Here is a 22,155-nt window from a genome sequence, read left to right as displayed (position 1 = left end):
CAGCCAGGGGGGTCGGGCTGTGCTCCAAGGAACAGGGACAGGAGGAGAGGGAACGGCCTCAGGCTGGGCCAGGGGAGGTTTTAGGTTGGGAATTGGGAAAATTTCCTCACTGAAAGGAAGGAGCTGCCCAGGGCACTTTTGGAGTCACCAGCCCCAGGAGCATTGGAACAAAGTGTGGATGTGGCTCCTGGGGACACAGGACAGTGGTGGCCATGGCAGTGCTGGGTCATGGTTGGACTCGATTTTTTAGAGGTCTTTTCCAACCTAAACACTTCCATGATTCCCAACCCATCCAAGCTTTGTTCCCTTTTAGCCAGCAGTGGCACCAGTGCACCAACCCCACAGGCAGGGCTGGAGGCCACAAACACTTCCTGAGCCAAGTCCCTGTAGGATTTAAAAGGAGACACAGCCCCAGCTTCACCCAGAGCCCCCAGCCCTGGCTCTGCCTGACCCAGCTCCTCTTCCTACACAGGTTTGGCACCTGCCCCTGGCCTGGCTCCAGGACCAAAACCAGTTGGATTAGAAGATCTTTAAAGGTTCCTTCCAACCCAGAACAGTCTCTGATTGTCTGAAAAAGCCGCCCCAAAGCCCCTGGTGGAGCCATCCCCAGCTGGGTCCTGAGCAGGAACCACCCCTGGTACCCCTGGGCTGGCTCCAGCCACCCCTCCCAGGGAGGTTCTGGTGTTGTAGAACAGTTGTGACCATCACAAAGATTAAAACAGGATTTATTGGGAACGTTCACTGTACAACACAGAAATGGCTATCAGGGAGCCTGGAGCTGGCTCCAGCTGAAACACAAGCAAAGTCATCAGAACGTGAAAAATGAACAATTCTAAGTCACCAGCAATTGATACAAATTTCAAAGTGTCTACAAAGTACCAACCTCCCTCCCTAACTCCCACCCCGTGTCCCAGCCCTGCCCTACAATGGATCTGAGTCCCTGGGCCTGGCCTGGCCCCGGCAACTCTTCACAGCTTTGTTGTACATTCAGTTAAGAAATGTCATTGGTGATGAACATTCAGATCAGTGTTGGGCTTTGCTCTTGCTCGCCCAACTGTTCCCTGGAACAGCAAATAAAACACCCATTTTCTGCACAGTGACACTGGAGGGTGGCAGCTGCACCTGGGGAAAGGTGTCCTGCAAGGCACAGGTGACACATTTGCTACAGTGGTGGCAGGCCCAGCTGAGAACTCAGCTCTGGTTTGTAAAAATGCAGGCTGGGCAGGATTAAAATGCCCTTTGGAGTCATCCAAGGATACTGACTCCCTAAAGCACAGCTCCTGTGTGTTCCTGCTCTTAATCCCTCGCTGCTGCTTCCCCTGGAGCTGCCATCTGTCTGCAACCCCCCCCTGGATTCTGCTCCCTCCCTGCTGCCCTCAGCTGATCCTACAGGGCAGCTGCCCCTCGGCTGATTTTGGTAATTTCTGGAGCAAGCACCTGGAATGATTCAAGGGAAAAGGCAACATCTCAGATTGGAGATCAAAACTAAAGCATCAGTGACAGGTGTCACTGCTGGTACTCAGCTGCATGAGGTAAAGAGGGAACACCAGGATACCAAAGGCTGCAGTGTGGGCTCTGGCTTGGGCATTAACTCCCAGCCAAGGAGGAAAAGACCCCAAAATTCCTTTCAAGCCCAGCTCAGAGGCTGCTCCACCCCCTCCCTGGGCTGGGCAGCTGGAGGGGAACAATGCCCAGAGCTGCAGCTCCCCAAGGCCAGGCCAAGCCCCCGCCCTGCCCCAGCCCAAGCCCCATTCCTGCTGCCAGCAGCCTCTGACAGTGACTCCTGGGACCTTCCCAGGGGCCTTTCCTGGGAGTTTTCCCGGGCTGGTTCCAGAGAAGATGCTCAGGCAGTCAAGAATCTGGGTCTGCTGCAGCCCTGGGTGTGGGGAGTGTCCTCCATCCCTCAGGTCTGGGCAGTTTTCCTTGGTGCAGCCAGAGCCAGGGCTGATTATGTGGGGATGTTGTTCCTAATCCTTATCTCTTCCCTGCAGGAGCTCCAGGACAGGCAGCCCTGGTTCCCTGGCAGCTCACTGTGACCTTGGCACAGGTTTTTGGTCTGTCCCTTTGGACAAAGAGGATACACAGAGGGGAGAAAAGCTGCAGCAGTGGCTCAGGGAATGAAGGGTTAATGCCTGGCTGAGCTGGGGCATGTCCTGCAGCTCCATCCTCCAGCCAAAGGGAGCAGCTCCTGCCTTTGCCAGCTTCTCCATCTGCCTCTGCTCCCAGGGAAGCTGGATCACTGCAGAGCTCTGCAGGCAGGCAGGATCACACAGGGATCTCTCCCTGTCTTTGTTCCCTCGTGCTCTGCAGCTTTGTTCTTTTGGATGGGCTTATCCAGCCCCCTGGAACTGCAGCACCTGCCCAGGGGAGGGAAAAGAAGACCCCAAAAGGCCGTGGCTGCACAGGGCTGCAGATGCCCCTCTCCATCAGCTGGAGCTGTGGCTGAGCTGGAGGAATTCCCACTCCTCCCCAGAGGGCAGGAGGGGGTTAATTTGGAGCCCAGAAATGCATCAGTCACATCCTCTTCCAGCCCTGGGCTGGCTCCTGGGAGCCTGCAGGAGGATCCTGAGCCAGGGAAGCTGAGCAGAAAGGTGGAGCTGGCCTGGGTGGCCCCAGCATGGCCTGGAGGAGCTGGGGGCTCTGTCAGCCCCTGCCTCTGCCCACCCCAGGGCTGGGGACTCTGCTCCCACTGCAGCACCCACAGAAGAGCTCAGCCCCCCCCAGCTGGGTCACTGGGAATGTGCAACGAATTCCTTTAAAAAAAATACAAAATGATTGGGGTAATAAATAAAAAAGTCACGTGGTCAGTGTGGGGAGCTGCTGTGGAGGCAGCTGCAGCCGGTGAGGGTTACTGCCTGTGTGCTCCCAGCTGGAAACGAGCTTCCTCAGAGATTCCATACTGCTCCAGGGGGTCCTGTGGGGAGCACAGGGAGGCACCAGTGAGATGCAGATGAAGCCCAGCAGCCCTTGGCACACACAGGACACAGCAGGGAGCCAAGGTCCAGGGGAGCCACAGCCACCTCCCTCCCTGGAGCTGGGATGCTCCTGGCACCTGGCAGGGGTGAGCAGCATCTCCACCCATGGATCTGCCCAGGGTGGTGTGAACTGTTCCAGAGAGCCCCTGGGAGGCCAGGCCAGCTCTGGACCTGCCCAGCTCCAAGCTTTGGCCACTCCAGGACCAGAATGTGTGCAGCAGGGTTGGAGTGAGCACCCAGGGCAAGGTGCTCGGGTCTGGCTGCGGAGACCACGGCTCCCTATGGGATCTGGGATCTCTTTCCCACACAGCCTGGGCAGGACTGGCAGCAACAGCCCCTGCTGGCACCCAAAGCCATCAGTCACACCTGAGCAGTGCCCTGCAGGGACTCACTAACCTTCCCTGTCATCTTCTGGATCTCGTTCCTGTAGAAAATCAGGCTCCTCCTCAGGAACTCGTAGCTGCAAGACAGGAACAGAGCACAGGAAGGGCTGAGCAGAGAGGGATGTGGGCAAGTTTCAGATGCTATTTAGAGCTGGAGGGAAGCTTGTCTGGGAGGAGATAAGCACTGCCCTCCCAGTTCCTGATCCCAGAACACAGCCCAGAGCCCCCAGCACTGCCCTGGCTCCAAGGGCTCAGCCCACCTGGCTCTCCTGAGTGCCTCGACCCACTCCTGGCACTGCTCCTCCGTGGCACACTCGAAGCAGTATTTTCGCTCTGGCTCCTCGATGAAACCTGCCAAGGACAAGGAAAAGGCTCCAGGCAGGTCCTGGCAGAGCTGCTGCTGCTCCCCTGACTCCCTCCCCACTCTGCCAGGCCACAATTAGCAGCTCTGTTAACTAAGATGAGCTGGGAATGAATCTGCCATCCCCACTTCCAGCCCCTCTCCTGTTCCCTGGGTGCCTGGAGCAGCTGCCCACAGCATTTCCCAGCTTACAGCAGCCAGAGACCTTGGGAAGGGCAACTTCCCAAACTGAGGGTGACCTGAACTGGACCAGTGTGGCCAGATCCAGGACTGACTCCCTGAGGCCCCTTGCAAAGACACCAGGATTTAAATCCAAGTGGGAAACAGCCCTGAGAGAGGAACTGGGATACCTACAGGGAGCAGCCAACCAAGGAGTTAAACTGCACTGGGAGAAGGCCCTGAGGTGCCTTTGCTGGAGGCTTTTGGGAATGTGGCACTCACATGGCACTGCCACCATGAAGAGCAGGTCCTGGTGTCACTCCAGTTTTTGACCAGGACACAGCCAGGACATGCCACCAGTTCCTGTCCCCAGAGCTCTGCTGAGCAGACCCTCAGGGCTGGGACATGCTGTGGACACATCCCAACACCAGGCACTGCTGGGTTTAACCCTGCTCAGGAATCCTCCCCCACCAGAGCTCCCAACATCCCTAAAGCCCCAAAATCCAGCATGAGGTGCTGTGGGCTCAGTGTGTTCAAGCTGTTTGAGGGCCCTTTGGAAGCACAGAGCAAAGCCACAGCTGTGCCTGGCAGCCAGGCCAAAAGATAGAAGGATGGCCTTGGAGAAACATCCTGTTATTGTGGCCACATACCTCTGGCACAGGGGATGAAAGGCTGCTCCCCGGGGAGCTGGCCCAGCTGCAGCTGCACAAGGACACACAGAGGGGAGGATGGGGCTGGAGCAGCTTTATCTGAGCCTCTCTCCAGGGTGTTTTTTTGATAAAATGCAGCAGCACAGAGCAGATCTGTCAATAACCAAGCTCCCCCTGCCAGGGATTGCACAGGCACTCAGGGGCCTGGCTGCTCTTAGTGCTGCTCTGCACGTGCAGCTGTGCAAACCCCACAGGCTGGGCCATGGAATATCCCTGAGATCTCCTCAGGATGGGCCATGGGCACAGTGAGGAACAGCTGGCAGCTGAGGAGGGGAAAGGCTGAGGAACCAGTAAAGCTGGAAAAGGCCTTTGAGATCATTAGGTCCAACCATCAGCCCAGCAGCACCAGGTTCACCCCTCACTCCTGTCCGCAGGTGCCACAGCCACAGATCTTCTGAACACTCCCAGGGATGGTGACTCCACCACTGCCCTGGGCAGCCTGTGCCAGTACTTCCAAACCTTTCTGGTGAGTACATTTTCCCCAATATCCAACCTAAACCTGCCCTGGGCACAACTGGAGGTCATTTCCTCTCGTCCTGTTCCCTGGGAGCAGAGCTTGACCCCACAGAGGGAGAGGAGAAGGGCTGGGGGCAGTGACCCCAGCGAGGAGGGGAAGGGCTGAGCTGAGCCCAGGGCCACCAGGGAAACAGGGAGAGCAGGAACTGAGCAGTCCAGCATTTCCTTCCCCATGTGCCACCAGGGGAAGGCAAAGGCTGCACAGGCAGCACTCACTGATGGAGAAGACGTTCTCCTCCTCTTTGGTGATCTTGCAGTGCTCCAGCAGCAGAGCTCCAATGGGCTGGAAAACACAAGGAGAGAGGGTTGAACCCAGAGAGCCCCCAACACCACAGGGGTTGAACCCACAGGGCCCCCAACACCACAGGGGTTGAACCCACAGGGCCCCCAACACCACAGGGGTTGAACCCACAGGGCTCCCAACACCACAGGGGTTGAACCCACAGGGCCCCCAACACCACAGGGGTTGAACCCACAGGGCCCCCAACACCACAGGGGTTGAACCCGCAGTGCTTCCCTGCAGCCTTTAAAGCAACTTTTACAAGCTGGTGCTGCTTTTAAATAATTCAGTCTGATTGCTCCATATTTCATGTTCCTTTAATCAACCTTTTCACGCCAGTCTCACCTATAGCACTTTGCATTTGTTAATTAAGTGTTAATCACCTCTACTGGCTCAGATTCAGCCTGGTCTTTACCACTCTTTGATACCAGAGAAGAACTTTTGCTTTTAAGATCAAAGATGAAGCATTTACTGTGACACCCAGAATAACCAACACTGAGCTGTGTAAGGGCTGTGCTGGAGCCTTGCAAGGGGTTAAACAGTGTGAGCAGAGTTGGAGCAACTCAGGATGAACAAAAATCCACCTGGTACTACTCAGGAACGTGGGGACAGTAGGTGACACTGACCATGAACAAGAGCAACCACAGGAAATCCTTGTCCAAATGAACCAAAGTGTCAGAAGCAAATCAGACAGTAGGGAAGGGATTGAAAACCTGATTTATCTTGTATTTCATAGAACTCTTTGGGTTGGAAGAGATCTCAAAGCCCATCCAGTGCCACCCCTGCCATGGCAGGGACACCTCCCACTGTCCCAGGCTGCTCCCAGCCCCATCCAGCCTGGCCTTGGGCACTGCCAGGGATCCAGGGGCAGCCCCAGCTGCTCTGGGCACCCTGGGCCAGGGCCTGCCCACCCTCCCAGCCAACAATTCCTGCCCAAGATCCCATCCAGCCCTGCCCTCTGGCAGTGGGAGCCATTCCCTGGCTCCTGTCCCTCCAGGCCTTGTCCCCAGTCCCTCTCCAGCTCTCCTGGAGCCCTGCTGAGCTGGTGGAAGAGGGAAGGTAGGCCCTGCTCCAGCTCTGTCCCTGCACCATTTTCCCAGCCCACACAATCCAGGCAGAGAAAAAGAAGAAAGGAGGAGGGAAACAAACCCCAGGCAGAGGCCAAATCCCTACCTCGGCCTCATCAGTGCGGAAGTAGAAGAGAAAATTCACCACGAGCTTCACCAGGCGCTTCTTCAGCACTGCAGGGACACGGGAGGGCAGGGCTGAAGCACAGGGAGAGGAGGGCACCCTGCCAGCCCTCAGCATGGCACTGAGCCCACCAAAGCACCCCCTGCACCTGCCCCAAACACTGCCTCGGGGTGACAAAGTGGCCTCAGGGTGACAGAGCCCCTGAGCAGCTCCTCCAGCAGCTCCCGGGCAGTCAGAGCTCTCAGCACCAGCACAGGGCCTCAGGCACTCCAGGAAAAGCTCCAGATCCCAGGAGCCCTGCCTGGAGCTGCCAGCATGAGTGTCAGCTCCAGGGGACAAAGTCCAGCAGGTCCTCAGAGGAGGAAAGGCTCAGGACAAGGGAGTGAGTACAACACTCCAGGGCTGGTTTGCAAGGGAATTTTGCTGGGAGATTTCAGGGAAGAGTTTCTTCCCCAGAACCCCTGGAAATGGGGGATCTCCCTGGCCCCAGCCCAACCCCAGAACCTCCCTCCACACCCAGACTGGACCCCACCACTTGCGCTCCCCATTCCCACACCCCAGCCCTCCCAGTCTGCCTGTCCCCAGTCCTGCCTCCCAGCACTCCCAGTGCTGCCCACCAATACAGCCAGTCCCACCCACCCTGTGCCCAGTGCTGCCCACCCATACAGCCAGTCCCACCCACCCTGTGCCCAGTGCTGCCCACCAATACAGCCAGTCCCACCCACCCCCTGTGCCCAGTGCTGCCCACCAATACAGCCAGTCCCACCCATCCACTGTGCCCAGTGCTGCCCACCCATAGAGCCAGTCCCACCCATCCCCTGTGCCCAGTGCTGCCCACCCATACAGCCAGTCCCACCCACCCCCTGTGCCCAGTGCTGCCCACCCATACAGCCAGTCCCACCCACCCCCTGTGCCCAGTGCTGCCCACCCAAACAGCCAGTCCCACCCACACTGTGCCCAGTGCTGCCCACCAATACAGCCAGTCCCACCCACCCCTGTGCCCAGTGCTGCCCACCAATACAGCCAGTCCCACCCACACTGTGCCCAGTGCTGCCCACCAATACAGCCAGTCCCACCCACCCTGTGCCCAGTGCTGCCCACCCATACAGCCAGTCCCACCCACACTGTGCCCAGTGCTGCCCACCCATAGAGCCAGTCCCACCCATCCCCTGTGCCCAGTGCTGCCCACCAATACAGCCAGTCCCACCCACACTGTGCCCAGTGCTGCCCACCAATACAGCCAGTCCCACCCACCCTGTGCCCAGTGCTGCCCACCAATACAGCCAGTCCCACCCACACTGTGCCCAGTGCTGCCCACCAATACAGCCAGTCCCACCCACCCTGTGCCCAGTGCTGCCCACCAATACAGCCAGTCCCACCCACCCTGTGCCCAGTGCTGCCCACCCATACAGCCAGTCCCACCCACCCCCTGTGCCCAGTGCTGCCCACCCATACAGCCAGTCCCACCCACCCTGTGCCCATTACTGCCCTGATTTCCCAGCCTGGATCCTCCAGCACGCTCAGTCCTCCCATCCAGCTCCCCCAGTCTCTCTCCAGCCCTGCCCCCCAGTAACTCCAGTTCTCATTCTGCAGTCGGGGCCCCTCAAGTCCCTCCCTGGTCCTACCCCCAGTTCCAGTTCCCTCAGCCCCACCATCCAGGGCACCGAGCCTCTCTCTCCCAGTCCCTGCCCAGTATCCCCAGTCCTGATTCTGCAGCCGGGGCACCTCAGGAACGCCCGGTCCAGACCCACCTTCACCTTCCTCCCCACACCACCCTCCAACCTTGCTCCCCCTCCACCTACCTCCGCCAGTTCTCCCAGTCCTGACTCGGTCCTAGGCCACTTTCTCACTGGTGTTTCCCCAGTACCCTCAGTCCCACCAGCCCAGTTTTCCCAGGCCCTCCTCGCCCACTACTCCCACTTTCCCAGCCTGGATTCTCCAGCACCCCCAGCTCTCCGAGTCCCTCTCCCAGCCCTGATTCCCCAGCCCTGCTTCCCCACTCCGGGCCCCTCCAATCCTCCCAGCCCTGCTCTGCTCCCACCCCAGTAACTCCAGCCCTGACTCCCCACCCAGGCCCCTCCGCGGACTCCCCCTCACCGTTGCCCTTCTTGGGGACGCTCATGCGGATCTCGGCCGCTTTCTCGGCGGGCTGGCGGGCCAGGGACAGCAGCTCCCGCTCGTTGTAGCGCATGGCGGGCCCGCCCCGGCCCATGGCCCCGCCCGGGCCGCCGCCTGCGCCGCCGGAAGCGCCCACAACGGCACCGGAAGCGCCCACAACGGCACCGGAAGCGCCCTCAACGGCACCGGAAGCGCCCTCAACGGCACCGGAAGCGTTCGCAGGGCAGCGGGAGCGCGCATAGGCCGGGGGGAGAGCGAGGCCGCGCGCAGGTACGGAGAGAGAGCCGTGAGGGGAGAGGGGAAACTGGGCAGGACTGGGGGAACTGGGGCTGGGAAACCTGGAGAGCTGGGTGAGGAGAGACCGGGAGGGATGAGTATGGAGGAACTGGGTGAGGAGGGACTGGGAGAGCTGGGTGAAGAGGGACTGGGAGTGTTGGGTATGGGGGTCTGGGAGAGCTGGGTGAGGAGGGACTGGGAGTGTTGGGTATGGGGGTCTGGGAGAGCTGGGTGAGGAGGGACTGGGAGTGTTGGGTATGGGGGTCTGGGAGAGCTGGGTGAGGAGGGACTGGGAGTGTTGGGTATGGGGGACTGGGAGAGCTGGGTGAGGAGGGACTGGGAGTGTTGGGTATGGGGGACTGGGAGAGCTGGGTGAGGAAGGATTAGGAGAACTGGGCGGCTTGGGTGGTGGGGCTGAGGGAGCTGGAGAATCACGAGTGGGAAACTGGGGGTAGGGCCAAGGCAGGGTTTGGGCTGCTGGGAGGATCAGCGAGGCGGGACTGGGGGCACTTGGGGCGCTCCGAGTGCAGAACTGGGATGGAGTTACTGGAAAAGTACTGGGGCAACTGGGTGCCCTGGGTGGGAGGACTGGGGGTACTGGGGAAACTGAGGATGCTGGAGAAGGAGGGACTAGGAGAACTGGGGTGGTGGGGCTGGGGGAACTGGAGAATGACGAGTGAGAAGCTGGGGTAGGAGCAGAGCAGCACTGGGGATACTGGGAGCATTGGGAGGGCAGGACTGGGGCCCCTGGGTGCAGAATCAGGACTGGAGTTGCTGGAGGGGGACTGGGAGAACTGGGTGAGATGGGTGGGAGGACTTGGGGATACTGGAGAATCCAGACAGGGAAAATGGGGGTAGGAGTGGGAGGACCAGGAGAAGCAGGATTGGGAGTATTTGGGGGCCTCAACAGGAGAATCAGGACTGGAGATAGAGGAGAGGGACTGGGAGAGCTGGGTGCTCTGGAAAATCCAGGCTGGAAAACCAGGGGTAGGATCAGGACAGGACTGGGAGAACTGGAGAATCACGAGTGGGAAACTGGGATAGGGCCAGGGGAGAACTGGGAGTATGGGGAGGATCAGAGGAGCACCTGAGTGGGAGTTAGGGGGCCTTGACTGGAGCTACTGGGGGATGTAGCTGGAGAGGGACTGGGGGAGAGACACTGGGAGAACTGGGTGCTCTGTGTTTTCCTCAAAGGTCTTTCCAGTGTTGGGGCTCTATGTGAGGAGGTTTGGGGGGGCTCTGGCCTTGCTGTGGGCAGGGGGGATTGCAGGACCCCAGGTCACCTGGGGCTTGGGGACGCTGCTCACAGCCCCTGACCTTGTTGGGGGGCTTGGGGGGCTCTGAGCCTCCCATGGTGGGAGGGTGGCCCCGGGGCTTTGGGGGTGGTGGGGGAGCAGCAGTTCTGCTGGTGGACATGGGGGAGCTCTGGGGCTGTTGGTGCCTCAGGTGAGGGAGGAAGGCTCCTGTTGGAGGTCTTGGGGGGCCTCTGGTGGGGCTGCTTGACCTCGCTGGGGCCCAGCTGGGCTTGGGAGTGGCTGAGGAGATGGGAAGGGCTCCGGGGGGATTTTCTGGATCCTCTTACTCTGCTTTCCTGAGTTGGTGGTACCAGATGTGCTCCGTGTGGGACCGCATCCCATGGCGTGTGCCCGGGGCATGTCTGGGTGTCACCCCCATCCTCGCTGCTGGGGCTGAACACTCCTCTGGTTCAGTTATCACTTTCTTTTCCCAGACTGTCCGTTTCTCCAGGAGCTGAAGCCCAGGGATCCCCGCCATGGATTTCCAGCACCGCCCCGGGGGTAAAACGGGCAGCGGGGGCGTGGCCTCTGCCTCCGAGAGCAACCGCGACCGGCGGGAGCGGCTGCGGCAGCTGGCCCTGGAGACCATCGATATCAACAAGGTACAGGGCCCCCCGCAGCCCGGGGGACACGGTGCAGGGTCACAGCCATGGAGTGTGTGGCTTGAAAGGAGCATTAAAGCTCATCCAGGGACATCTGCAGCTATCTCAAGTTGCTCTGAGCCCTGTCCAGCCTGGCCTTGGACACTTCCAGGGATGCAGGGGCAGCCACAGCTGCTCTGGGAAATCCACACCAGGGCCTCCCCACCCTCACAGCCAGGATTTCTTCCCAATATGCCATCTAAACCTATTCTTGGTCTATTTGAAGCCATTCCCCCTTGTCCTGTCCCCCCAGGCCCTTTTCCAAAGTTCCCCTCCAGCTCTCTTGGAGCCCCTTTAGGCTCCATGGTCACCCCAGAGCCTTCTTGTGTCCAGGCTGAGGTGTGGGTTGGGTTTAAATACTTCTGTTTGTGGACAGGAGGGGGGTTGAATTAGGAATATTTGGGACAGAGTGACAAGGAGGTGCCAGCTCTTGTGTATCTATCTATTTCCAGTCTCCCCAGGGCTGGTTTGGGTTCTGGTGTTTCTTGCTGCAGTTGGGGATTCTGTCACCAGTGCACACAGCTGCTGTTGGTTCACTCTGTTTCCTCCTCCTAAGGCTCTCTTGTGCTGTTAATTTAAGATGTGAACTCAGCTACAGGATCCTGGGATTTCCTGAGCTGGGAGGGAACCTTGGGGATCATCAGCCCAGCTCCTGTCTCTGCACAGACACCCCAACAATCCCACCCTGAGCATCCCTGAGAGCATTGTCCAAACGCTCCTGGAGCTCTGTCCTTGGACTGGGTCCATTCCCTGGGGAGCCTGGCCAGTGCCCAGCAGCCTCACGGGGAAGAATCTCTTTCTCCAGTGCAGAACTCTGCAGTGTTTTGGTTATTCTCTTGCTTTGCCAATGGATTTTGCTCATAACTTCTCCATCATTCTTTTCCCAGGACCCCTATTTTATGAAAAATCATCTGGGCTCCTACGAGTGCAAGCTTTGCCTGACGCTCCACAACAATGAGGTGAGGGGAGCACCTGCCAGTCCTGATCCCAGCAGCAGCAGCAACTTGGGAATTGCAGGAGCTTCAGCACTTGGGCAGTGACTGCTGAGATGGGAGGGATGGTATCTGGGTTTGAACAGACAGGTGTCTGCTCAGGAAGGCAGGAGCCTTCCCTGAAATGGAAAATGTAAACTCCCTCCCTCTGAATTGTTATAAATTTGAAATTTAGGGTCTCTCAGGCAAAGATATGGGAGCAGGAATAACAAGGGAAGAAAATAAAAAAGAAAATAAACAATGCAGTAATACAAAACAACCCTGCCAGAGTCAGAGCAGGCCCTGACCCCCTGTGGCTCAGGGTGGTGGCACAGTCCCATGCCAGGGGGGCTCAGGGTGGTGGCACAGTCCCATCCCAGGGGGGCTCAGGGTGGTGGCACAGTCCCATCCCAGGGGGGCTCAGGGTGGTGGCACAGTCCCATGCCAGGGGGGCTCAGGGTGGTGGCACAGTCCCATGCCAGGGGGACTCAGGGTGGTGGCACAGTCCCATCCCAGGGTGGCTCAGGGTGGTGGCACAGTCCCATGCCAGGGGGCTCAGGGTGGTGGCACAGTCCCATGCCAGGGGGCTCAGCCCTCCTGCAGTGCCAGCTGTGGTTCTGCTGGAGCAGGGATCCTGCCCAAGGGGGGAGTTTTCCTCTGCAGCTCCAGGGCTGCTGGAGATGGGCCTGCTCTCCCTCTGGGAATGCAGGGCAGCAGAAAGCTGCTCCTCTGGGAATGCAGTGGGCAAAGGCTGCTGGGCTGTTCCCAGGGCAGATTGGATCCAGGTAGGAATGCTTGGCTCCTCCCCTGGGCAGAGCATCTCCCATGGGATGGTGGAATTTGATCAGCCCTGCAGGGACACTCAGTGGCCATGGACAGCAGAGATCTCCTGGAGGGAGGGTTGGCTGTGGGAGAGACAAAGAAAACTGCCCAGTGAACAGAGGAGAACTGCCCAGCTCTGACAGGTGGGAATAGGATACACATTGCCTTGCAGTCTAGGACAGGTGGTTAAATCTGACACAGTGTGAGCTGTGGTTTTCTTGAGGAGTGTAGTTTTCTTCTGATGGTTCAGTAGTAGTGTAGATGAGCTTGGCCTTCTTCTGAGAATCTAGTAAAAAAGAAAGCTGTTCTTCTTATAATCTAGTAGAGAAACTTTGCTTCTAGTGTTCTAAATCTCAGATTATATCTAAGTAAGAATGCTTAGCTCCTCCCCTGAGCATGACATCTCTCAATGAGATGATGTAATTTTATCAGTTATGTAGTGAGATTCAATAGCCCATTAACAGAAGAGCTCTCCCCAGAGGGAAGATCAGTTGTAGAAGAGATAAAGTAAACCACCCAATTAACAAAAAATGACTGCCCTACTCCTAACATAAAAGAAATAAAACACACACATATCTTAGAACCCAAGACATTATGACAGCTCAGCAGCTGAGAGCAATCTGCACTTTTGGAGTGAGATTTCTCTGTGCTGAGGATTAAAACACCCTTGTCAGGGAGTGATGCAATCACCCTGTGACAGGAATGTTTCAGTCGTGGCTTCATTTAACTTCTGTCTTGGTTTTTGTTTCAGGGGAGTTACTTAGCACATACCCAGGGGAAGAAGCATCAGACCAATTTGTAAGTTATCCTCTCCCATAACTTCATTCTCCATTCCTGAAGCACTTTAATGTTCTGATGTTGGGTGTCTGTAGTTGTTTACCTTCATTGCACTCTGCTTGATTGTTCTTTTTCTGTGGTCCCTCATGCAGCCAGGAGGCACAGCCTGGGTCTGCTTGAAAAATGGTGCTGAAGATCTCCCTTTGAAGCTAAAGTTCAAATCCAGTTGTGAAATTGCTGAAGGAAGAGGGAGAGAGAGTTTTAAAGGCAAATTGTCTGAGTCTAGTTAGAAGGATCTCCTGCCAGCCTACCAGAGCTCCAGGAGCATTTGGACAATGCTGTCAGGGATGCCCAGGGTGGGATTTTTGAGGTGTGTGTGCAGGGCCAGGGGCTGGATTTGATGATCCCTGTGGGTCCCTCCAACTCAGGAGATTCCAAGATTCTGTAATCTGGATTTGTCAATACAGGTTTGGAGAAGTTTGTAAGTTTTGTTTTAAGGAATCCAGTTTGCTTTGCTTGATCAGTGGGTTTGGCTTTCTTTTTGCTTTTTCTTTTTTTTTTTTATGTTGATTTGAAGAATTAAAGTCTTCTCAAGTCCATCTGTGGAGGCTGGCCTCAAGGTCATGGTGAGGGTGGATCAGATGGTTGAGTGGCAGCCTTTAGCTAGGGGGAGGATGGATACAGCTGGGGATAAAATAGCATTTCCTGGCATGATTCCTGTGGAATGCTGTGCTGAGGGATTCAAACTGCTCCTGGGTTTCCTTTAGAAAGAAGAGCAGGTAACCCTTAAATTCTGAATGAATCCCCAGGGCCCGACGAGCTGCCAAGGAAGCCAAGGAAGCCCCTGCCCAGCCTGCCCCAGAGAAGGTCAAAGTGGAAGTGAAGAAATTTGTGAAAATTGGGCGTCCAGGCTACAAAGGTGAGTCAGGGGTGGCCAGGAGGTCCCTGGTGGGCAGTCCCTGCCTGGTGGGATGTGAATTATTCATTAGTCTTTTGAGCAGCTCTGCCCATGAATAAAATACGGGCTCTTTCCTGGAGTCTTTTTATTGTTTAAATTGCTCATGGAACATCTCTTTCTGGCTGAAAGGCAGGGAGAACCATTTCAATGATAGATGGGTGTGTCTCAGACTGCCAGGGAGATGATGGCATTTCATCTCCTCCTTCTCTTGTGCTGCAGCACCTTTCATTAATGCTGTAAATCACTCACTCCATGCAGAACTCATGGGGTTTTTTTTTTGTTGTTTTTCATGGTTTTTTGGCCTTCAGTACAAAATATGGCTTTTTAATCTCACCAGTGCTTTGCCCCACAGCAGCTGAACTCCATTGGAGGAGAATCATGGAATAATTTAGGTTGGAAAATACCTTTAAGACCATCGAGTCCAACAATAAACTTAGCACTGCCAAGGCCACAACTAAACCATGTCCCCAGGTGCCACATCCACAGGTGTTCTAACACTCCCAGGGGTGGTGATTCCTGGACAGCTCCTTCCAATGCTTTACAGCCCTTTCAAGGAAGGAGTTTTCCCAATATCCAACTTAAATCTGCCACAGCTTGTGGCTCTTCCCTCTCCTCCTGTTCCCTGGGAGCAGAGCCTGACACCCGCAGCTGCCCCCTCCTGTCAGGAGCTGTGCAGAGCCACAGGGTCCCTCCTGAGCCTCCTTTGCTCCAGGCTGAGCCCCTTCCCAGCTCCCTCAGCCTCTCCTGGTGCTCCAGACCCTTCCCCAGCTCTGTTCTCTCCCCTGGACACGCTCCAGCCTCTCAGTGTCCTTCTTGGGGTGAGGGGCCCAAACCTACCCATGGCAGTGACACAATCCCAGAATGGTTTGGGTTGGGAGGGAACTGAGGGATCATCCAGTGCCACCCCTGCCATGGCAGGGACACCTCCCACTGTCCCAGGCTGCTCCCAGCCCTGTCCAGCCTGGCCTTGGGCACTGCCAGGGATCCAGGGGCAGCCCCAGCTGCTCTGGGCACCCTGGGCCAGGGCCTGCCCACCCTCACAGAAGTAGCTTTGGTTAAAGATAATGTGACATTTTGTTTGATAAACAGGAGAAAAATCTTGTCATATTTAATTGCTGGAAACTTTGTGTGCTTCCCAGGGCAGATTAATGCTGCTCTCACCCTACTGGGGCATGTTCTCACCTTTCTTTTTTCTTTTTTACAGTGACCAAACAGAGAGACCCAGAAACAGGCCAGCAGAGTCTTCTCTTCCAGGTAAGGGCAGGGTTCAAACTCTCCTCAGGGTTTTCCACGTAGCACTGCTGCTAAATGAGCAGGTCTTTGCAGGATCCATGAAATCAATAATAATAAGGAGGCCTTATCTTCCTAGTGCTGCAGCTGATTGTGTTGAGCAAATACCTGAGCTCAGCCATCAGGCTGTGTAGTGAGAGAGGAATGTGGAGTCTGAGGTGGATGAGATGAGAATCACAGGAGGGTTTGGGCTGGAAGGGACAATGATCTATTTCCATCCCCCTGCCATGGGCAGGGACACCTTCCATGAGACCAGGTTGCTCTAACCCTGGCCTTGGACATTCCCAGGGATGGAGCAGCCACAGCTTCTTTGGACAACCTACACCAGGCCCTCCCACCCATCACAGGGAACAATTCCTTCCCAATGTGTCTCCTAAATTTCCCCTAATTCATTTTGGGGTCTTTAATCCCAAACCATTCTGAGATTCTCAGCCTTTCCTCCTCTCTTTGTTTCCTTTGCATTGGGGATTGCTCTGGGTGTGCTCCACACTGGGGATGTGTTTGGTGGCCAAGAAGGCCAAGGGCTCCTGGCCTGCATCAGGAATGGTGTGGCCAGCAGGAGCAGGGAGGTCATCCTTCCCCTGTACTCGGTGCTGGTGCGGGCACACCTTGGGTGCTGTGCCCTCAGTTTAGGAAGGATGTTGAGATGCTTGAGCATGTCCAGGGGAGGGCAACAAGGCTGGTGAGGGGCTGGGAACGTTTGAAGGAGCTGGGGCTGTTTAGCCTGGAGAAGAGGAGGCTCAGGGGTGACCTTATTGCTCTCTACAACTCCCTGAAGGGAGGTTGGAGCCAGGTGGGGTCGATCTCTTCCACCAGGCAGCGCTGACAGAATCAGAGGACACAGTCTCCAGATACATCAGGGAAGGTATAGGTTGGATATTAGGAAGAAATTTTGCACCAAAAGAATAATAAAGTACTGGAATGCTCTTCCCAGGGAGGTGGTAGAATCACCATCTCTGGGTGTGTTTAAAAAAAGCCTGGGCATGGCACTTGGTGCTATGGTCTAGTTGAGGTGTTAGGGCATAGGTCGGACTTGATGATCTTAGAGGTCTCTTCCAACCTCGTTATTCTGGGATTCTGAGCAGAGCTGGGGGTGCAGAGGAGGGGTTGTTTGTGGTAGTGTTGGCAGGGGTCCCAGGATGAGGGAAGAGATGAGAATCTTGACTCCATGTTTCAGAAGGCTGATTTATTATTTTATGATATATGTTATATTAAAAGAAAATGATGTATTAAAAGTATACTAAAGAATAGAAGAAAGGATTTCATCAGAAGGCCAGCAAGGAATAGAAAGGAATGAATAACAAAAGCTGGTGGCTCTCAGAGAGTCTGAGCAGCTGACTGGGATTGGCCATTAATTAAAAACAATCAACGTGGACCAATCCCAGATGCACCTGTTGCATTCCACAGCAGCAATAATCATTGTTTACATTTCATTTCTGAGGCCTCTCAGCTTCTCAGGAGAAAAAATCCTGGCAAAAGGATTTTTCATAAAATATGCCTGTGACAGAGGTCTCTTCCAACCTCACGATTCTGTGATTCTGAGCAGAGCTGGGGGTGCAGAGGAGAGGTTGTTAATGCCACCCTGCTCCCCCAGATCGATTACCCTGAGATAGCTGAGAGCATCATGCCCCGGCACCGCTTCATGTCGGCCTACGAGCAGCGCATCGAGCCCCCGGACCGGCGCTGGCAGTACCTGCTGATGGCAGCAGAGCCCTACGAGACCATCGCCTTCAAGGTGAGACCTGCCAGGGAAACCTGGCACTCTGCCTTGCTTTGGACAGCCAGGTGTCTGCTAAGGAGGGCAGCAGCCTCCCTGAAATGGGAATGTAAAACCCTCTCCCACTGAGTTATTATAATTTTGGAATTAAGGAGCTCTCAGGCAAAAATATGGGAGGAGGAATAACAGTTCTTTAGTAGGAAAATTAAAAATACAAATGCAACAATGCAAACAAACAAAACAAAAGCCACAAACCACTGCCAGAGTGAGAGCAGGAGCTGAGCCCCTGTGTGTCAGGGTGGTGGCACAGTGCCATCCCTGGGTGGCACAGTCCCATGCCAGGGGGGCTCAGGGTGGTGGCACAGTCCCATGCCAGGGGGGCTCAGGGTGGTGGCACAGTCCCATCCCAGGGGGCTCAGGGTGGTGGCACAGTCCCATCCCAGGGGGCTCAGGGTGGTGGCACAGTCCCATCCCAGGGGGGCTCAGGGTGGTGGCACAGTCCCATCCCAGGGGGCTCAGGGTGGTGGCACAGTCCCATCCCAGGGGGTCTCAGCCCTCCTGCAGTGCCAGCTGTGGCTCTGCTGGAGCAGGGATCCTGCATAAGGGGGGAGTTTTCCTCTGCAGCTCCAGGGCTGCTGGAGATGGGCCTGCTCTCCCTCTGGGAATGCAGGGCAGCAGAAAGCTGCTCCTCTGGGAATGCAGTGGGCAAAGGCTGCTGGGCTGTTCCCAGGGCAGATTGGATCCAGGTAGGAATGCTTGGCTCCTCCCCTGGGTGGAGCATCTCCCATGGATTGATGGAATTTGATCAGCCCTGCAGGGACACTCAGTGGCCATGGACAGCAGAGATCTCCTGGAGGGAGGATTGGCTGTGGGAGAGATAAAGAAAACTGCCCAGTGAGCAGAGGAGAACTGCCCCAGCTCTGACAGATGGGAATGGAGTCCCCCTATTTTCAATTTAAGAGAGAGGAATCCTGGGAAAGCTGGGAGAGTTCCTCTTCCCTTCCTGCTTTTGCCAGGTCAAGGGAAGGGATTATCCTGCTCTGCTCTGCTCTGCACTGGGGTGGCCTCACCATCAATGCTGTGTGGTCCCTGTGATGTGAGGAAGACACTGAGCCATTAGAGAGTGTCCAAAGGAGGGACACAGAGCTGGGGAAGGGTCTGAGGAAAAAAGAAGTTCATCAGCAAATCCCAAAGCCAAAGAGGACCCAGATGTCCTGGAAGTCAGCAGACATCCAGGGAACCAGACCACGGTGCCCAAGCTGAGCTCTTGTAAGGCAGGAGCATCCCTTGGGATGTGCACAGCAACTGCTCCATGCATCAGAGCAGATCTGGCTCACCTCAGACCACTGCAGAAAGGGCCCTGGGGGTCCTGGTCAGTGCCAAGTTGGATCTGAGTCACTGCTGTGTCCTGGCAGCCCAAAGGGCCACCAGGCCCAGGGAGGGATTGGATTGTCCCACTCTGCTCTGCCCTGGGGCAGCCTCACCTCCAGTGCTGGGGGCACTTTGGGCACCACAAGATCAGAAGGATCCAAAGCTGTTGGAGAGTGCCCAAAGGAGGGACACAGAGCTGGGGAAGGGGCTGAGGAGCAGCTGAGGGCACTTGGCTCCTTCAGCTGGAGCACAGGAGACTGAGGGGAGGCTCCTGGGGGGCTGCAGCTCCTCCCCAGGGGAGGCACAGGGGCAGGGGCTGAGCTCTGGGACAGGGCCAGGGGGCCAGGAAGGGCTGGAGCTGGGCCAGGGCTCGGCATGGAGCTCAGGGCAAGGTTCTTCCCCCCGAGGGTGCTGGGCACTGCCCAGGCTCCCCAGGGAATGGCCCCAAGGCTTCCAGAGCTGCAGGAGCTCTCAGGGCTGCTCAGGGTGGGGGTGTTGGGGTGGCTGTGCAGGGACAGGGGCTGGGCTGATCATCCCTGAGGGTCCCTTCCCACTCAGGACATTCTGTAATTCCTGTTGAACCCTCTGATGTCTGTGCTAACCCTCAGGGGTTAATGGAGTGGAAGGGGGGGTCAGGAAGACATGGCTGGAAGTCATTAAACCCCACTGAGGTTTGGTGGAGGACTCTGGCATGAAAACCAGACTGTGCTGAGCCCTGGGGAGCTCTGAATTCCCAGTGTCTGGCACAGACAGGAGCCTCCTGGGCTTCACTCCTCAGCCTCTGTGCAGATGTTCAGGGAGGGATTTTTTTTTTTTGCTGGTTGTCCTTGACCGATAGGGAAGTAACTTAATTCTTTCCTGCCCCCACCTCTGTCTAATAACAGCCCTGCAAGGCCTGGAATAACTGTGCTTATCTCTCAGGCTCTGGGGCTAAAAAGGGCCTTTGAGCTAATCTGGTGCTGCTAAGAATAGCTCTGTGTTCTCTTTTGGTGCAGGTGCCAAGCAGAGAAATTGATAAAGCAGAGGGAAAGTTTTGGACTCACTGGAACAGAGAAACCAAACAGGTAACTGAGGTTTTGTAATGTCTGTCCTAAGGAGAGCAGAGCAACTTGAGAGAGTGACATCAGTTCTGTCCTGCTGCCTCTGCTGTTCAAGTCTCCATTCCCTCAGTGCACCTGTGCAGTGAGAGCTGACAGAGATCCTCCTGTGTGGGATCTCAGGGTTCAGTTTCTGGCAGCAGCAGCAGGATGGGGCATAAATACCAGAGAAAAGGAGGCTCAGGGGGAACCTTCTTGCTCTTACAGCTCCCTGACAGGAGGGTGCAGCCAGAGGGGGGTCAGGCTCTGCTCCCAAGGAACAGAAGAGAGCAGAGGGAATGGCCTCAAGCTGTGCCAGGGGAGGTTTAGGTTGGATACTGGGAAAATCCCTTCACTGAAAGCATTGTCTGGCATTGGAACAGACTGCCCAGGCCAGTGGTGAAGTCACCACTCCTGAAAGTGTTCAAAAACGTGGATGTGACATTTGTGGCCATGGTTTAGTGGTGAATGTGGTGGTGCTGCTGGGCTGCTGGCTGGACTTGTTGATCTTAGGGTTAGGTTTGGCTTGTCCCAGCCTAATGATTCCATGCTAAATGTGCAGCACCATGTCCTCTCCATGGCTCTGTGTTCCCTGCACACACCTGCCTGAGAGAGCCTGGGACTGGGGCTGCTCCCCTGTATCTGGGGACCAGTGCCTGGGGGGGTTCCCACCCTCACAGGAACCTCACTGCTCGGAGTCCAGAGGAGTTAAAATCTGGGGCAAGACTGGTGCCAGTCACAGATGCTGCCAGGGCTGGGACATGGTTGACAGGAGGGTGAAAGGAGGGGCCTGAGCTGTACTCTGAGGGGCAGAGAGCAGCTCCTGGGTGCTGGCAGAGCTGTCCCCAGGGTGCTGGGCACTGCCCAGGCTCCCCAGGGAATGGTCCCAAGGCTGCCAGAGCTCCAGGAGCTCTCGGGGTGCTCAGGGTGGGGGTGTTGGGGTGGCTGTGCAGGGACAGGGGCTGGGCTGATCAATGATCCTGAGGGTCCCTCCCAGCTCAGGGCACTCCAGGATTCTGTCAATCACTGATTAATTGTTCCCTTTTCTCTCTCCCATTGCCAGTTCTTCCTTCAATTCCACTTCAAGATGGAGAAGCCCCCGGCGCCCCCCAACCTCCCCCCTGGGCCCCCGACTGTCAAGCGGCCGCCGCCCCCTCCCCTGATGAACGGGTTGCCCCCGCGGCCCCCCCTGCCCGACTCTATGCCCCCCCCTCCCCCTGGGGGCATGGCCCTGCCCCCCATGCCCCCCTCGGGGCCGGTGCCACCCCCCCCAGTGCCACCCCAGCTGCCCCCAGCGCCCGGGGTGCCCCCCCCTGCTCCCCTGCCCCCCATGATGCGGCCGCCGCTCCCCACGGAGGGGCCAGGCACCATCCCCCCTCCCCCTCCCTCCAACTGAATCCCCTCCTGGGCTCCATCCCCTGGGATTTGTGTCTTTTTAACTGCAGCTCACCCCCCATTCAGGGAACAGATCCTTTTTGTACTTCTGGAAAGCTGACTGAACTCTGTAGGTTCATTAAAAGGTTTTTGATTCTCCTTTCCCTCTGCTTTCCTGTGCTGCTGTGGGTTCACTTTCCTCACCCCTTAGATACAGGAAACATTCCCAAGCTGGTTCTAGTTTGGAAATTCTCCAAAGAGGAGGCAAAGGATTGGGAATCTCAAGGCATCTCCTTCCATCAGCTGTCTTGGCCTCAGGAATCCCCCTTAGGCTGCCTGAGCGTCCCATTAATTACCCCCCATTAATCAGTTTTGATTCAACCAAAGCCCTTCATCTCTCTTCATTCACTGAGGGGGACATGGAAGGGCTCCTGTTACTGATATTAAATCTTAGTTTATTGTTGGAATTTATTAAGTGCCAGTACCATGGTGTAGCACCTGCTGTCACATGATTTTATTGTGTGCCCTCCTCCCACTGACAGCTCTGTTCAGGCAAGTTTTCAGTTCTCTGTGGGTTTATTTATCCTGAATGTTTCCTTCCAGCCATCACTTGGTTCCCATAAAAAAGCAGCACCAGCAGCAGTTCTGCCATTACTCTGCCCTTTCCCAGGTTCCTGACCCTGAACTGGGGGGGTCAGTGGGGGGTCCTGGGGGGCTCAGTGGGTGAGGGCATGGTCAGGGCTGGGGTTCCTGACCAGTTCTGGTTGGTTGAGGGGCCACAGGAGCCCTGCAGCTGCACCCCCTTGATGGGGGAATCAAAGCCTTCCTCTGCTGCTGGGCTGAGATGGTCCCAGTCAGTTAAAAATCCCAGACTGGTTTGATTGGGAGGGACAT

At 56.4% G+C, this 22,155-nt stretch overlaps 2 protein-coding genes across 2 annotated transcripts; one reads left to right on the top strand and one right to left on the bottom strand.

The window, feature by feature from the left end:
• Positions 1–709: 709 nt before the first annotated feature.
• PLEKHJ1 (pleckstrin homology domain containing J1) lies at positions 710–8,839 on the bottom strand. Its single transcript, XM_009096853.4, has 6 exons — positions 8,673–8,839; positions 6,558–6,625; positions 5,321–5,387; positions 3,619–3,709; positions 3,372–3,435; positions 710–2,914 (listed from the first exon to the last, which is right to left on the bottom strand). The coding sequence occupies exons 1-6, from the start codon at positions 8,785–8,787 to the stop codon at positions 2,849–2,851; spliced, it is 471 nt and encodes a 156-aa protein (XP_009095101.1). The 5' UTR covers positions 8,788–8,839; the 3' UTR covers positions 710–2,848.
• SF3A2 (splicing factor 3a subunit 2) lies at positions 8,840–21,425 on the top strand. The gene is made up of 9 exons (XM_030233615.2): positions 8,840–8,963; positions 10,699–10,866; positions 11,793–11,864; positions 13,450–13,496; positions 14,285–14,394; positions 15,638–15,687; positions 17,318–17,458; positions 19,807–19,875; positions 20,951–21,425. Exons 2-9 carry the CDS (start codon positions 10,741–10,743, stop codon positions 21,281–21,283), a joined length of 948 nt encoding a protein of 315 aa, XP_030089475.2. The 5' UTR covers positions 8,840–8,963; positions 10,699–10,740; the 3' UTR covers positions 21,284–21,425.
• Positions 21,426–22,155: the final 730 nt, after the last annotated feature.

This window comes from Serinus canaria, chromosome 28, assembly GCF_022539315.1.
Source record: "Serinus canaria isolate serCan28SL12 chromosome 28, serCan2020, whole genome shotgun sequence".
NCBI lineage: Eukaryota > Metazoa > Chordata > Aves > Passeriformes > Fringillidae > Serinus > Serinus canaria.
This window is presented reverse-complemented; position numbering and strand designations above follow the sequence as displayed.

What these genes read in the sequence shown, in the direction of transcription:
- SF3A2 (XM_030233615.2), top strand. Translation starts at nt 10,741, where the DNA reads ATGGATTTCCAGCACCGCCCCGGGGGTAAAACGGGCAGCGGGGGCGTG. An exon ending in AGACCATCGATATCAACAAG is followed by an intron (nt 10,867 to 11,792) that starts GTACAGGGCCCC and finishes TTCTTTTCCCAG; the next exon opens with GACCCCTATTTTATGAAAAA. An exon ending in AAGAAGCATCAGACCAATTT is followed by an intron (nt 13,497 to 14,284) that starts GTAAGTTATCCT and finishes ATGAATCCCCAG; the next exon opens with GGCCCGACGAGCTGCCAAGG.
- PLEKHJ1 (XM_009096853.4), bottom strand. Translation starts at nt 8,787, where the DNA reads ATGGGCCGGGGCGGGCCCGCCATGCGCTACAACGAGCGGGAGCTGCTG. An exon ending in TCCGCACTGATGAGGCCGAG is followed by an intron (nt 5,388 to 6,557) that starts GTAGGGATTTGG and finishes TGTGTTTTCCAG; the next exon opens with CCCATTGGAGCTCTGCTGCT. An exon ending in GGAGAACGTCTTCTCCATCA is followed by an intron (nt 3,710 to 5,320) that starts GTGAGTGCTGCC and finishes TGTCCTTGGCAG; the next exon opens with GTTTCATCGAGGAGCCAGAG.